This window comes from Ceratotherium simum, chromosome 25 (genome assembly GCF_057802395.1).
Source record: "Ceratotherium simum simum isolate JZ-2026a chromosome 25, ASM5780239v1, whole genome shotgun sequence".
Lineage (NCBI taxonomy): Eukaryota > Metazoa > Chordata > Mammalia > Perissodactyla > Rhinocerotidae > Ceratotherium > Ceratotherium simum.
In genome coordinates, this window is record NC_141924.1 from 22,961,656 (window position 1) to 22,977,283 (window position 15,628).

General features: G+C 39.5%; 2 protein-coding genes across 7 annotated transcripts in view; one reads left to right on the plus strand and one right to left on the minus strand.

Moving 5' to 3' along the window:
• The window catches only part of SCYL2 (SCY1 like pseudokinase 2), a 69,076-nt gene extending 65,716 nt beyond the window's left edge, over window positions 1-3,360 (minus strand). For 2 of the 4 annotated variants that reach the window (XM_014780283.2, XM_004418010.3), the window contains exon 1: window positions 3,219-3,360. The gene's annotated coding sequence lies outside the window, so the exon portion shown is untranslated. The remainder of the gene's footprint in view (window positions 1-3,218) is intronic. The other 2 variants (XM_087449054.1, XM_087449053.1) reach the window with 2 other exon arrangements.
• Window positions 3,361-3,559: 199 nt separating this feature from the next.
• DEPDC4 (DEP domain containing 4) overlaps window positions 3,560-15,628 on the plus strand; it is a 29,785-nt gene continuing 17,716 nt past the window's right edge. For 2 of the 3 annotated variants that reach the window (XM_087449055.1, XM_087449056.1), the window contains exons 1-4: window positions 3,560-3,700; window positions 5,712-6,123; window positions 6,726-6,868; window positions 13,985-14,171. In XM_087449055.1, coding sequence (XP_087305181.1) covers window positions 3,577-3,700; window positions 5,712-6,123; window positions 6,726-6,868; window positions 13,985-14,171 — 866 coding nt within the window. In that variant the 5' untranslated portion in view covers window positions 3,560-3,576. Of the gene's footprint in view, window positions 3,701-5,711; window positions 6,124-6,725; window positions 6,878-7,387; window positions 7,424-13,984; window positions 14,172-15,628 lie in introns of all 3 variants that reach the window. The other variant, XM_087449058.1, reaches the window with a different exon arrangement.

Consider the following 15,628-nt stretch of genomic DNA (forward strand, 5'->3'; position numbering starts at 1 on the left):
GTACCTACTAACTGGAAAGCACTATGCTAGGTGCACTAGGAGAAACAAGAAGTAAAACACCCAGTTTCACTGCTTACAAACTTAAGACCATTGTACAATAAGATTTAAAAGGTAACATAAGAGATTATAAAGCAACATATGCTTAAATATCAAATTAGTAATTTGAACAATAAGTAAGATCTGAGGAGAGATTACATTCAACTCTTCTAAAGGCACATCCAGCCCAGTTACTTAGTGTAGTTTTTACTACAGGAAATCAATCAGATTCTTGAAATTGTAATTTTTTTAAAAAAGTAGCAGCACTGGGGTGGCAGTGTCTCACTACTCAGCCCCTCCAGCTGGAGAAGGGGGAAAAGGAATAACAGAGTAGAAAATTAGACTAAGTGACCACTAAGGTTACTTTCTTAGGTCTACAGTTCTTCAATCTCAAAGCAAAGAAAGACTCCAAGAGAAACCTACAGATTTGACTCATAAAAATTAAAATCTCCTAGAGTGACGTCAACGTCATGGCGGAGTGAGCTTTCCGGTAAACTCTTCCCCCAATAAGATACAAGATTTAAGAACACATAAAATTTGAAATAAAGTGTAGTACAATGTGTGAAAACCAAAACTCATAAAGCACTGAAGTGTTATCTAAGACAATGGTTTTCAAACTCCAATGCCGTGGTTTTCAAACCCTGACGAACATCTAAATACATCTAATAACATCTAAATGACTGGATAACTTCTTAAACCTTATAGATGCTTATGTACTACCTCAAACCTCTGGAATTACAATCTACAAATGTGCAGTCAGGGCATTTGCAGTTTGAGCAGCTCCCGAGGTGATTCTGATGCACAGGGTGAGATTAAGTGTTACATGATTAAGCACACAGTCTTCAGTGGTAAGGAAACCCGGGTTCAAATCCCAGTTCTAATACTTACTAGCACTGTGACCACCAAGTAGCCTCTCTAACACTATTTCTAATCTTTAAAAAGGGGGAAATGCCACCCATACCTCAAGTGATTGTTGTGAGGATTAAAGATGATGACGCACGTAAAATGCTTAGTTCCTGGTACGTTTAGTAAGCATTCAATGGATTCATTCATTTATCAAACATTTATTGAGCACTTACACAGTATTAGGAGATGAGGAACATATTAATTTATTAACTATTAATAAATATGGCAACTCTGCAATGGTGTCATGAAAACATACAATTAGGGGAATTTATCCTAATCAGGAAAGTCTTTCATGAAGTGAGCTGAATGCTGAGCAGGTATTAACAGGGTGAAAAAGAAAAGCAGCACATATCCAGGCAGAGGAAGCATCATAATCAAAAGCTATGTACCTGAAGCACAACAGAAAGAACAGGTGACTAGGGGAGAAAGAAATACCAGAAAGCACTGTGGAGATGAGGTTAGAAAGGCAATCAGGGGGGTCCAAACTGGCTGTTAAGGATTTTACTTTCTCTTAAAAACAATAAAAGCCGCTGAAGGGTTTTAAACATGGAGACAATGTGATTAGATCTGCATTTTGAAAAAGTCACTCAGTCTGGCGTAGAAAACTACAAAGGGCACCACAGTAAATGTACGAAGACCACAAACAGGAGGCTTGTGATACTTCAGATGAGAGATGATAAGAGATGGTGGCTGGAACTAGAGTACTAGTGGTGAAGATGAAGAACAGACAGACTCAAGAGATAATCACCAGGCCAAATCAACAGGATCTCATGAGAGACTGATATAAAGCATGAGAGAGAGAAGTTGTCTAACTTCTACTCCTATAGAAAGGGATGGATGATGAAACTAGTCACTTGAGTTAAACACAATAAGAGGACCCATTTTTCTTGGGGGGTAAATCATGAATTTCAAACATGTGCGTATGAGTCGTTATTCCCAATTATAGGGTTGATTTGTACAGAAATAGTCCATTGTATGGAAGTACAATGCACCTGAATTTATTTTATTGGGTGTTTACGGATCTTAGAGACAAAAGAATAGGTTTCTGCCTGTATGTAAAGCAAATCTGAACAAAATGAATGTCTTTACCAGTGGCTCATTTCCTTTACACAATCTCCCAAAAGAATCTTTTATGACTACAGTTTAATATTGTCTCAAGAAGTCTATTTATACAATCAGCTGATAAATCATTTTTAAATTTTTAAAATTAATATTAGAATAAGACAGGAAGCCAAACAAAAAAAGCCTGCAGAGTCCAAAAGGAAGCTTCAAGCACCAGACTTTCAAGCCATTACCAGAACATCATCAGGTTTTACAGTGACAGGCTAGTTTGGAGAATTTTAGTTAAACTATATTAATTTTCCAGGAAAGGCATGCGAATGTGACTTAGCAAACTTCTTACTCACAGAATCCAATTTGTAAAAAAAAAAGCCATCATACAGATAACTACTGAATTTGATCTACAATAAAACTAGTCTGCAACTTACAATTTTAAGTCACTACTGACATAGAGCTTTTAAGTCGCTTGAGTCTGGAGTCTCATGAAGATTGTTATAAGGGTTGACTGGACAATATTGGTCTTCTTAATTACTCATCATCTGTATGTATTCAGTTGGACCCCAAGAAGTTTTTGCAAGGTTTATTGGTCTAAACCTTCCTTCATCCTTTCTCTCCGGTTTAGAAAAACAAGAGTGCCGGAGCCACCGAGGGGGTTTTTAGCATCAACAAACACATGCCCCACCCACCTCACACACAATAACCGTCCGTTCCAGAACTACAGCTGCTGTCAGAAAACGACGCCAGGCGGCGGGGCCGTGGTTGGTAATCAGGTTATCAGAGGCGGACCTCAGAACTGAGGGGAGCTGTCTCACCCAGTCCCGGAGAAGTGTCCAATTTCCCAAAAGAGAACCGAGGTCTCCACCACGGAAACCCGAGCTCCCGAGTCGGAGCTGGGGGCTCTCCCTCCGGCAGACGGCTCCGGCCCCGGGTCTCCCGCCGCTTTAAGGCCTCTTCGGGGCACTCGGGCCTCCCGGATCCGCTCCCTGGAGCTCGCTGCGCCCCCAGCCCAGCCGGCTTCGTGCGGGCGCCCACCGCCCCACCAGCCCAGCCCGCAAGCCGCAGGCCCGTCACCAGGCAACACTCGCCAACCCCGGGGGCCTTGGCAGGCCTACCCGGGGCGCGGGTCCTTCCCCATTCCCACCTCGCTGGCCTTGGGAGCCCATGGGGGAGCGCGGCCGGGGAGGGAGGTCGCTCGGTGCCCGTGGGCGGTCACTCACCTCTTCCTCTCTCCTCCCGGGAGGGGCGGTACTGGGGCTCGTTTCCCCCGCCCCCCCAAACGCCTCCTGGCTGCTCCGGCTTAGCCTCCGCGCCTGGCCGCCGTGGCCAGCTTACTCCATAGCCTCCTCCACCCGCGCGGCCTCAAAGCCTGGAGCCAGAGGAGGGAAGGGGGAGGGGAGGGGAGGGACTGGGGAAGAAGAGTAAGGGAGGAGGAAGACCGAAAAGACCAGCCGGCCAGGGCATGACATCACTTCCGGCTGGTTCGGAAGGGGCGGGGCCGGGACTCCGTTGGCTCCCCCCCCCCGAGTCAGGTTGGGGCGGGGTTACGGGCCGGGGGAGGAGTCGGCGCGCGAGCTCATGGCGGTTCTTTTGACTCCGCGATTCCGTAGCCTTGGCAGCCAGAGCGAGCTTCCGGGCCCGGGGCGGAGCGGGCCGAGTTTCGTGAGCCCTAGAGGGGGCTTCTGCAGGAAAAGAAGAACAGGTAGCCCTATAGATTCTAACCAAATGCGTACGCAAGGGGAGGGCAGCTGAGGGGAGCGGGCGGTTTGGACTTTGCTTCTCAGGCTTCTGGGACCTGTCCCTTTGCTGGCCCCGCCCCTGTCCCGGCGCACCTGCCCTCTCTGGTCGCTAAGAACCGCAACTCGGCCTTTTCGCAAGCTGCTGTCCTTGGAGAGTCCGGGAAAGCAGTGCTTCTCAAACTTTAATGTGCACACGAAACATTTGGGGACTTTGCTAAAATGCAGTTTGGATTCAGGAGTAGGGTCTGATATTCTGCGTTTCTAATAAGTTCCCAGATGACGCCAGTGCTGCTAGTCAGCAGGCTACACTTCGAACAACAAGGGGTTAAAGTACCAGATGGCAGGTTCCTTGACCACGGGAACGGTTTCTTTAAACTAGCCTACCTGTTTAGTGGTGGTTGGAGAAGCAGATGGTCCACGGGATACCTTTGTCTCCAGCGCTCACAGACTCCTAGCCTTCTCCACCCCGCCCCACCGTACCCAGTCCCTACCTGCCCATCATTCCCCACCCCCCACACGTCCTCAAACCTCCCTCCCCCACCCCCCGCCCCCCCCCCGCTTTCCGCTTCTCACCCTCCACCCCCTACTCCGGTGTCCGCGCTGTCCACAGTGTCTCGGGCTAACATTTCAAGGATAGACAGGTGGACAGCTTCACTTACAAAAGGCATTTGAAAGTCATCGGCTTTTATTTCTGTCATTTTGTCATAAACATCAAACTATTATGTATAATTGGGCATCCTGTTTCCACTATTCGTAGTCAAAAGAGGAGCTAAAATTCTTGGCTTCTAACGAAAAAAATCTAGAAACAATATTCTAGATGTTTCAACTTGTTCCCTTATCATTCTTAAAATTTTTTAATTAAAAATTTACTGGGGTAGAGGGGAATGAGGAGTGACTGCTAGCTGGATAGGTTTCTTTTTGAAGTGATGAAATGGTCTGGAATTAGATAAGTGATGGTTGCACAACTTTGTGAATGTACTAAAAAAACCATTGAATTGTACACTTTAAAAGGGTGAATTTGGTGCTAAGTGAATTATATCTCAATAAAAATGTCTCCAATTAATTAAATATATATGTACATTATAAAAATTCAGAAATATATAGAATAAAAAGCGAACATCCTTTCATTACAATTCTATTTCCCAGAGGTTAATAGTTTGAAGTTTATCCTTCCAGACCTTTCTTTCCATTTATTTACATATATTTGTGTGTAGGTTGGGAATTCATTTTTACATAACCAGGATGATAGTATACAAATTGTTCTGCTCAACTCGTTGGGTTTTTGTTTTTGTTTTGTTTTGTTTTTCCTGCTTAATGAAATCCTTCCATGCTGTAAACCTCATTCTTCCAAAATGGCTGCTTAATATTCCATAGTAAGGCTATGCCATAATTTAACTATTCCCCAGGTGATGGACATTTTTATTGTTTTCTGGTTTTCATTATTCCTCACAAACTTTTTTTGTCAACAAGAACAGCTGGCAGACAAATTGATTAGTTTTATTCATCTCCTTGCCCTGGATCTCTTTCGTGAAGAGCTTGCCGTTGGTCAAAAAAGGCAAAAAGAAGAAGGAAAAAGCAAAGATCCTGGTGAAGCCACAGCTCTGTAGTAATCAAGATTCCAATGTGTGTGTGCATTCCTTTTAAATGTGTCCTGAAATAATATTCTTCAAGATTAAGTATAGCTAGAAGTTAATCATGTAATGTTAAGGGTATATGAATTCAAATAATACTATATTTCATATCAGTAACGCAAGTTCCTAGATTTACTCTGTTTTTGTTGGCAAACAAACATGGTGCAATCTTAGTAAATATATTATGGTTTATATAAGATGGGAGAAGGAGAAACTTAAGAAAGATATTGGCAACAGGTATGTCATAAAAAAGCATAAGGTTGTCAAAACTGAAAAACTTACATATTTTTGTGTAATCTACATTTGTTAGGAACATACCTTTAATTTTTTTTTTTTTTTCCAGGATGCTCTGGTCCTTTTCAAGCTACTCAACTATGGGATGGTATTATTCACTCCCTTCAGACTCAAGTGGAAATAAAAAGAAGGAGGCATCATTTACGAACCTACAAAGACTGTTTTACTGGTTCTGATGCTGTTGATGTAGTATTAAGTCATCTTATGCAAAATATGCGCCTAAGTAGTAATGACATCTCTCGTCTTAAAGGAGTTCGTCTTTGCCAAGTTCTAATGAACCATAAAGTATTTGAACCAGTAGGAATGAAGCTATTCAAAAGTGAAAAGGAATTGGAATTTGAAGATTCAAACAATAGTCTCTACAGGTTTCTAGGCAATAAATCATCTTATGTTTCTCACAAAAGAAAAAAGGATTCTGAGAATGGGTTAACTGATGAAATAAAAGCAAAGGAATTTTCAAGGTTAGTGTTAACCAAAATACTGTAATATATTATGTTTAGACTCTGGCATTACAGTCTTCATTCAGCTAAACTTGAATGTTATGCTTTCAGTTTTTTTCAGAAGTTAATAAAAGAAATAGCTATGTAAAAATTAATTTATTTCTGCATTTGCTCTAAAACTGTTATGGAGGACATTATCACATAAATTTTTCAGAATTTATACCAGGAAAAACTTTGTCTCCTTTGATGAATTTTATGCTTCCTAATTTTGAAAAATGACTTACCCAAAGTAAAAAAAAAAAGCAAAAACCAAGATTATCTGGAAAGTCAGAGCAAGAATTTTCTACTCCATCATAGTAACCACGTTAACCTGAGAATTAATATTTTTTCTCTTTATTTACAATCCTAATTTGTCCTCTTGGTGATATTCTATTATTTAATAAATTTATTACTTGTCTTTTATTGTAAGCTGCCTCTTATTACTTTGTCTTTTATTGTAAGCTGCCTGAAATCCTTTTGGAAATAGGGAATGTATAAAGAAGTTTTAATAAATAAATTAAAATGTATATTTGAAATTTTTGTCTTGTATATAATGGAAAAATTCACATATTATTTCTTAACAGACAAGAAGATGAAACGATTTCAAATCCTCTAGCACAAGAGATTGGTGAAGAAAGACTTGAGGAACTTGTTCATACAATGACTGGGAATCTGGCTTTACCTCCAAATACCACAGTTGACAAACCTGTTCTGCTCTCTAAAGAAGGTAATTTCAGTTTTCATTATTTTTTTTAGAACTTTGTAAGGAAGAACTGACTTTTTTTTAATAGACTTTATTTCTTAGAACAGTTTTAGCTTCACAGAAAAGCAGAAAGTACAGAGAGTTCCCATATACCCCCTGGCCCAACACTTAAACTGGCTTCCCCACTGTCAAGGTCCTGTGTCAGGGCGATACATTTGTTAACAATCCCTGAACCTATTTTGATACATCGTTATCACCCAAAGCCCATAGTTTAGTTAGTGTTCACTCTTGGTGGTATTTATTATATGGGTTTTGACAAATGTATCCACCATTTGACACATGTAACCACCATTATAGTTTCATACAGAATAGCTTCACTGCCCTAAAAATTCTCTATGCTTTGATGTTTCATCCTTCCCTTCCCCCTAACCCCTGGCAACCACTGATCTTTTTACTATCTCCAAGAACAAGAACTGACTTTTCAGATATGATAAAAATAGTGTATTTGGTGTGTCGACTCTCTACTTCTCTTCCTTGTAAGAGTTTCCTTCTACGTAGTGATTACATCAGACAAGACAGGTGAGGCAGCGTAAACCCAATAACATTTAGTTTATTTTTTACAGTGAACATGATCAGATTAACTGGAGGTGCTGTAGTCCATACTACCAGAGAAAAACATGCAGACTCGTTACCAGTGCTTATTATTTATAATCCAAGACCATCTTCTCATGAGCATATCCTTGGTCCATTGTATAAACCCCTCCCAAACATCTCCCTGCCCTTTGCCTTTCAAAACAAACTAGCTAGGCTGCCTGTGGTTCTACTCCTTTTTACTATTTACTTCATCTACTTAGGGTTTTCTCCTTATAATGCCACTTATGGTGGAAAGAAGAGCCCCATACCCAGGGCAATTAGGAGGCATGCATACACAATTCATTAATGGTTACACTCTACTGCATTTGGTCAAACCATGACAAGAGTAAGACAAGCATGATTTGCACACTGGAGGAGCAAAGGTTATCACCAGTAATTAGGATAAGTGTGATAAGGGAAATACAGGATGCCCAAAGAAAGGGTGTAGAGTGAGAAGAGAAGAGGGACTAGAAGAGAACTCTGAGGAAGACTAATATTTGGAGGACAGGCAGAAGAAGGGGAGCCAACAAAAGTACAGTTTTTATCTATTACAAATGAAAAAATAACTTGTCCCATCATTTTCCCTTGAGGATATGGGGTACCTCCAGAAATTCCTAAATAAAGATGGATGTAATTTATCAGTAATGATGCTAATAAAAATAATTTCCACTCATTGGGTCTTTCTCTGTGCTAAGCAATTTGTTGTGCATTTTATATTGTCTATAACAAAAAGCCTGTAAAGTGATGGGTAAAACTCCCATTTTATAGTTGGGGAAACTGAGAAGGATAAATAAATAAATATGTCGCAGGGAAGGAAAGTTGGCACTCACGTATTTTTTAAAATTTTCTTATTTTTATCTTTGTTATACATGTACATAAGCCAGCCCTCGTGGTCTAGTGGTTGAGATTTGGCACCCTATGGGCCGGCACCATGGCTTAGCGGTTAAGTGCACGCGCTCCGCTGTTGGCAGCCCAGGTTCGGATCCCGGGCACACACCGACGCACCACTTCTCCGGCCATGCTGAGGGCGCGTCCCACATACAGCAACTAGAAGGATGTGCAGCTATGACGTACAACTATCTACTGGGGCTTTGGGGGAAAAAATAAATAAATAAATAAAATTATTAAAAAAAAAAAAAGATTTGGCACCCTCCACCGCCACCTGGGTTCGTTTCCTGGTCAGGGAACCACACCACCCGTCTGTCGGTTGTCATACTGTGGCAGCTGCATGTTGCTGTGATGCTGAAAGCTATGCCACTGAGATAGGTCATCCATGGTGAACAGGTTTCAGCAGAGCTTCCAGACTAAGACAGACTAGGAAGAAGGACCTGGCCACCCACTTCTGAACAAAGTGGCCATGAAAACCCTATGAATAGCAGTGGAGCATGTCTGATATAGTGCTGGAAGGAGAGAGGATAGTGCCAAAAGACCAGGCAGGGTTCCACACTGCTGTACACAGGGTCACTAGGAGTCAGAAATGACTTGACGGCACTAACAACAAATTGTGTATCAAGCAGTATGCTGGGGATTCAAGTGAAAAAGACAATTTCCGTGTCTTTAGGAAAGTTTACATTTTAATGAGAGAAACAAATATACCACCAAGTGCAATCCAGTAAGATCGCATAGGATTCAGAAAAGACAGGTCACCTAATTTGGAATAGGGAGGGGGCAGTCAGGGAAGGTTTTCTGTAGGAAAGCAATTTTCAGAACTAAAATCTCCCAATGTTTTATGGCAGTATGTTTTGATCTATGTAGTTTTAATATTTAAAACTTTTTTTGAAACAAACATGTACATAATATAAAACATTCAAATAGTCCTATAGGTTTTGTTACCAAAAAAGTGCAATACCCTACCCTTCTTCTCTCACCCATTTCCCCCTCCCCAGAGACAACCGTTTACAACTCATATTTCATATCTCTAAGCAGCATGCTTATATTGCTATTTCAGGATTTTTCAGTTTTAGGTACACATGTTAATTTTCTACAAAGGAAAACAGGATTTTAGGCCTTTTCTCTTCCTTACACCTATCTCCCAAACATTTTAAATGGTACATATGCTTTTATATACTGTTTTATGTGTGACATATTTAACAAAAAAAGTTAGGTGAGAATAGGAGGAATATAGTATGTAGATTTAAGACTATTGTGGTTAGCTAGAGATTTTAAACGTTAAGTCACAAAACAAACTATTAAGTTTTGTTAAAATCTCTCTCTCTCTTTTTTTTTATGTTAAAACAAAAATCAGCCAAGTCTGGGAACCACTGCTTTAGTTTAGACTGCTTATTTTATAGATAAGGAAACAGAGTCAGAGAAGTTGCCAAGTTTCCACAGTTAACTAATAGCATCAAGATTCAGACCTAGATTTCCATACTCTCATCCAGTGTTTTATCATTATTGTTGCAACAAAGTGTTGTAAATTATAAAACAAGTGCAAGTGAAGTGTATTTGGTATGTTTGCTCTTTGTCACAAATCAATGTGTCAGCCTTCAGAATAAACAAACACAAAAACTATTTTAATTCTTTCTAATAAAAGCATAGTTTTCAGAGAAGTAGTCTTTAACACGTTACTAAAAAGAAATCTCTTTATGTTCAAAAGTCTTTTTTAAATCTGGTAGAGTGGGTTTTTTTGTTCTTTGTTTTTTGTTTTGTAAAAAAGTTTGCAAAAGAGGACTAACTTTAAAATTGACTGATTGCTCTTGTGTTTAATGCATTAAAAAAAGTTCACTTTTTTGAAATTTACATTTTCATACCAAAACTTTTTGGGAAAAGTACATTTGGAAGTTTCTCTGAACTGGAACTTATTAAGCATGAATGGAGTTTTTGCTGTTGTTTTCCACTGAAATCTGATTCTTCTGTGATCCTCAAGCACAAAAACAACCCCATCAGATATATTAAGAGGTATAAAATTAGGAATAAAACACTATAGACACTATCTGGTTTTATAAAGTTAAATAACTAGCTGGCCAACAAGAAAATTTAAGCACTTTCTATTTGGAAAAACATGGTTGGTTAAAGGTATGCCGTTGACAACACACCTATATAAATTTCAGCCAAGAAATGACAGTATGGAGTTCCTCTATTTTTGAAAAAGGCCATTTCTTAATTCCCAAATAACTGAGAAACTTACTTCTCTTGACTTGAGTTGAAAACTTTGCTAGCAGGGGGAAAGCAGTGCAATCGCAGGACTACAGGCTTCATTGTAAATTTGCATTTGTGTGACAAGAAGAGTTAAGGTGAACCACTTTTGCTGAGATTTGTTTATTTTTTATGGTTGTTTGTTTCTTACTGATAATATCATGACTAATATTTCAAAAATATATATCTGTTGTTTTGGAAATGTTAGGAGTTCTAAAGTTGCAAAATATAACCTGTCCCTCACCTTTGTGGGGTAGGTCTCAGGGGAATACCAATATCAGCTAGAACAACTCCACTGTTTTACTTGACTTTCAGAATGTGTTTGTACAAAGGTTTCCTCAGCTAAAAGAAAATTTGAATTCTACTGAACACACTTTACATCTTCTATCAAAACATTTACACACTTAATGAAATTGCCTGTTTACTTAATGAAATTATTTCCCACTAGAATTTGAAGTACTTAGACAGGGACAGTCCTTATCTTGTTCACCATTGTATCCCTATTGAATGGCACAGCACCTAGCTGTTGGTAGGCATGTAAACATTTAGTGGCTGAATGGCTCAAGTACAGCATCCTCATTTTGTAAATATTTTATATATACAGCCTATACATATACATATATACATAGATGCACATATATGTGTATATATGTGTGTGTGTGTATAGACTATTCTAAACACTGGATGAACTGAACGCTCTTCAAATGCAGGGTCTATTCCCCTTGTATCCCCTTCACTCAGCGCAATGATTATTGAGTATGAAGTGCTCCATAAAGGTGACTATGGCGATGGTATGTGTTGCCACAATGTCCTTCTTGAGTTTAATTTCCCTGCACAGAGGTAGGTATTCTGTTCATCGTCTCTGCATTTGGCTAGTATGTTCTAGACATGCACATTTCTCTGCTCCCTCTCCTTCAGGTCTTTGCTCAAATACCATCTTCCCAAAATAGTTCCCATACGTCTTGATTAAAAATGCAACACTATCCCCCCAGCACTACTTCTCTCCTTTTCTGCTTAATTTCTTTCCGTAGAACTTACCACTAACTGAAACACTACATATTTCACTTTTTGTTTATTTATTGTCTGCCTCCCTCCCCCAACTAGAATATAAGCTCCATAAGGCAAGGATTTTTGCCTGTTTTGGTTACCACTATATCCCTGGAATCTAGAACAGTGCCTAGCACAAAATAGGTCTCAATAAATATTTGCTGAATAAATGAATCTTCTGTCTTGATGCTCTTGCAAAATAATCTTTTTTCCACTTTTGGACTCATTCATAATGTATCTATTTATACTTCTTGGTGACTTGATAAAATTTGGCTTCACCATATTTCATATGTGACTCCTGACTTAGGGTGTGGCTGCTGAAGGCCCTCTATTTTTTATATATCTTTTTCTAGCACGTGCTTCAGTGCCCTGCCCAAAGGTTTGTATTGACAGATGTGGACTGATTGATTAGAGGCTATTTATGATCTCAAGTCTTCACTAAAAGACTGTTAATTCAATTTCTTTTTGACCAATAACTCAGAAGTAGCAAATTCAGATGCCTTTCAGAGCCAGGAAGATCAGAGAGCCAGTGAGTACTTAATTATCAAACAGGTAGGAAAAATATATACCGTTGTTTTGCTTGAAATATATGACCCTCTCAGACTATTTTTGTTTTTCACACTTAACACAGAGATATAAGTACAGGGAAATTGATTTTTACTGTAGCAAAACCAACAGGACAATACCATGAAAATGGTAACTGACACTCAGCTTCACTGTTTGGGATACTGTGGGGAGTGGTGGGGTTTGTGGTGAACTGGAAATGATATGCCAATACAAATGGGTGGCCACTAATTCATATCAGCTGACTTTGGTCAGGCATTAATTCAAGCCCAGTGTTATGACATCTTATGATTTTTTTAAAGAGGAGCTTGAAACCCAGAATTTTACATGAATCTCTCATTTTTATATGTTAGTTTTATTCAAAATACTTTATAACCAGGGCCGGCTCCGTGGCTTAGCGGTTAAGTGCGCGCGCTCTGATGCTGGCGGCCCGGGTTCGGATCCTGGGCGCGCCCCGAGGCACCACTTCTCCGTCCAACGTGAGGCCGAGTCCCACGTACAGCAACTAGAAGGATGTGAACCTATGACATACAACTATCTACTGGGGCTTTGGGGGGAAAAACTGAATAAATAAAATCTTTAAAAAAAAAAAAAAATACTTTATAACCAAACAAATCAGGCTATGGTCTAAATTTAATACATAGGCTACCAGCTTGGGAGCTCTGCAAAAGATTTACAAGAGATAATCTTGTTTCATTTAAAGGAAAAACAAAACATTAATTGTAATCTGATGATTAGGATAATGAAAAACTTAATTAACTCTTAACAAGAATGACCAGAAACCCAAGTTAAGATTACCCTAGGGCCGGCCCCGTGGCTTAGCAGTTAAGTGTGCGCGCTCCACTACTGGCGGCCTGGGTTCGGATCCTGGGTGCGCACCGACGCACCGCTTCTCCAGCCATGCTGAGGCCGCATCCCACATACAGCAACTAGAAGGATGTGCAACTATAACGTACAACTATTTACTGGGGCTTTGGGGGGAAAAAAAAAAAAAAGGAGGAGGATTGGCAATGGATGTTAGCTCAGACTGGTCTTCCTCAGCAGAAAGAGGAGGATTAGCATGGATGTTAGCTCAGGGCTGATCTTCCTCACAAAAAAAAAAAAAAAAGATTACCTGGGCCCGCCCCGTGGCTTAGCACTTAGGTGCTTGTGCTCTGCTGCTGGCGGCCCGGGTTCGGATCCCGGGCACGCACCGCTGCACCGCTTCTCCAGCCATGCTGAGGCGGCGTCCCACACACAGCAACTAGAAGGATGTGGAACTATGACATACAACTATCTACTGGGGCTTTGGGGGGAAAAAATAAATAAATAAAATTAAAAAAAAAAAAGATTACCCTAATACTGTATTTTAATCTAAAAACAATAAACTACAATTATCTGTGCTTCTTTCAATAAAATTATAAATAATTAGTAATCTCATATTCTCTCAGTTGTACAAAATAATTTATAAGCATGACCAGTAGCTTTTTATATTTGGAATTAACTTATTGTTGGCCTTGAAAGCTAGATAATATCATTTTATAATCAACAGAAAATAAAATCAATATGGCTCATAACCCTGATGTCTATTTAAAGGTCAATCTTGAAAAGAAAAATCCTAATTTAGCAAATTTAAATTATCCCAGCATTAAATTAATCCATTATATTATATTAAGGTAGCTTTTCTTTTATATTATTTACCCATGGAAAAATGTTATAATATTGGTTCAATGTGTGTATGTTATTTATCAATCTGATAGTTACATTATTTTTCTTTCTAAGCTGTGGAAGATGTTTGGAAACAACAAACGTTGTTACATATTCTTCAATTAATTCACCTTCCGTTCTTGGAAAATATTTTGGAGCCTCCAGTAAAAACACAAAATCGTCAATTAAGTAAAGAGGAAGATCTCATTATCTCAAACACTTGTCTAGACAGAGAAATTATTCCAAGCTTATGTCTACCTAAGTAAGTGACTAATTTTATTATCAAATAATTTATAACTAAAAAATTCTTTCCAATATTTTGTCCTTGGTATTTTAGGATGTGAGAACATATCCATAGGTATAAACTGACACCATCTCTGTTTTATAAATTAATCACTGTGAATTCTTGTTTGATCTAACATAGAAAGTCACTGGTTATGACCAGGAGAAGATCACTGGAAATCAGAATGGTTTCATTCATATGAATTCAGTTATGATTTGTCAGTCATCCTTTCCCTGCACCAGCCCTGAGTGTTTTCCAAAGTTTTCTTATTTCTCTTTTATAACCCTAAAATATCATAACCATCACAGTTTCTACCAACTTATTTATTCCTGCCCTAAAAGAATCCACAGTCTAGTAGGGGAGACATTCATGAAACAAAACATTCTAGTCCAGTGAGATAAGGCCTATCATAAAATATTTGTGGGGATGTTTGGGGAACCCAATAGCCAGGATGAGGCTCCCTCCTCTTTCACTTCCAATTCCAAGATATTTGTCACTCCTGAATAAACCAGCTGCTAGGAACTGTAGGTATAAGAGCATGGGTACTGTTGGGATTCCAGCAGCAAGAATGATATAATGCTTTCTCCCACATGGGCCAAACAACAAAAGAACATCAGACTCCAAGGCTGAGAACCAGAAAGCTTCAGATCCTGGGAAGAGCTTGGCCATCAGAAACCTGTGGACCCGCTTCAACAGTCAGCTGTGGTCTTGTTCGTACATAGCAGGTTTCCCTAATTCACAATAGGCCAAGAAAGAGCCAAACAAATAGCTGAGTCTTCCCCAGCCCCTGAGTCAGGAAGAATATAGAGACACCAGCAAGGAAACAGAATTTCTTTAGATGCCTCTGCAGGAAACAGACAGTAGCCAGTTGGCCTTTATAAGCTTCCAGGCAGAAAGCGTAGGTTATGTGCAAGAGAAAAGCAATCCAACTGTCATTAATCTTTTCATCTGCAACACTAGGATCTAGAAGATAATGAGTCACACATTTTAGGCAAGATACACCATTCACATGTCAGGGGAGAAAGAAGGAAGGGAACAGGGAAGAAGGAAGGATATTTGAGGATTATCAAGAATTCATAGAGTATATCACTCAGGAACCCCATCCTATGACAATATTTGAGGAAAGATTTCAATCACACTACAAAGAAATAACCAGAACTCCAAGATGGAGACAGATAAAGAGGAAAGGAAATTGGTAGGCAGTGTGCTCTCTTACTATTTTCTCTTCCCTCTGATTTTGTACCCACATGCGCACCTATGTGCTTACAGACACACACATTAATTCCAAGTTGATATGGTAAGACTGTGCAGGAATGTATAAGTGCCAAATAAGAAGTCAAAACAGAAGAAACATAGTATTAAGGGAAATTATAATAAATACTAACCTATCTCTGCAAAACCTGGGGATTGGGAAGGTAGCAGATGAAGAGAAAGGA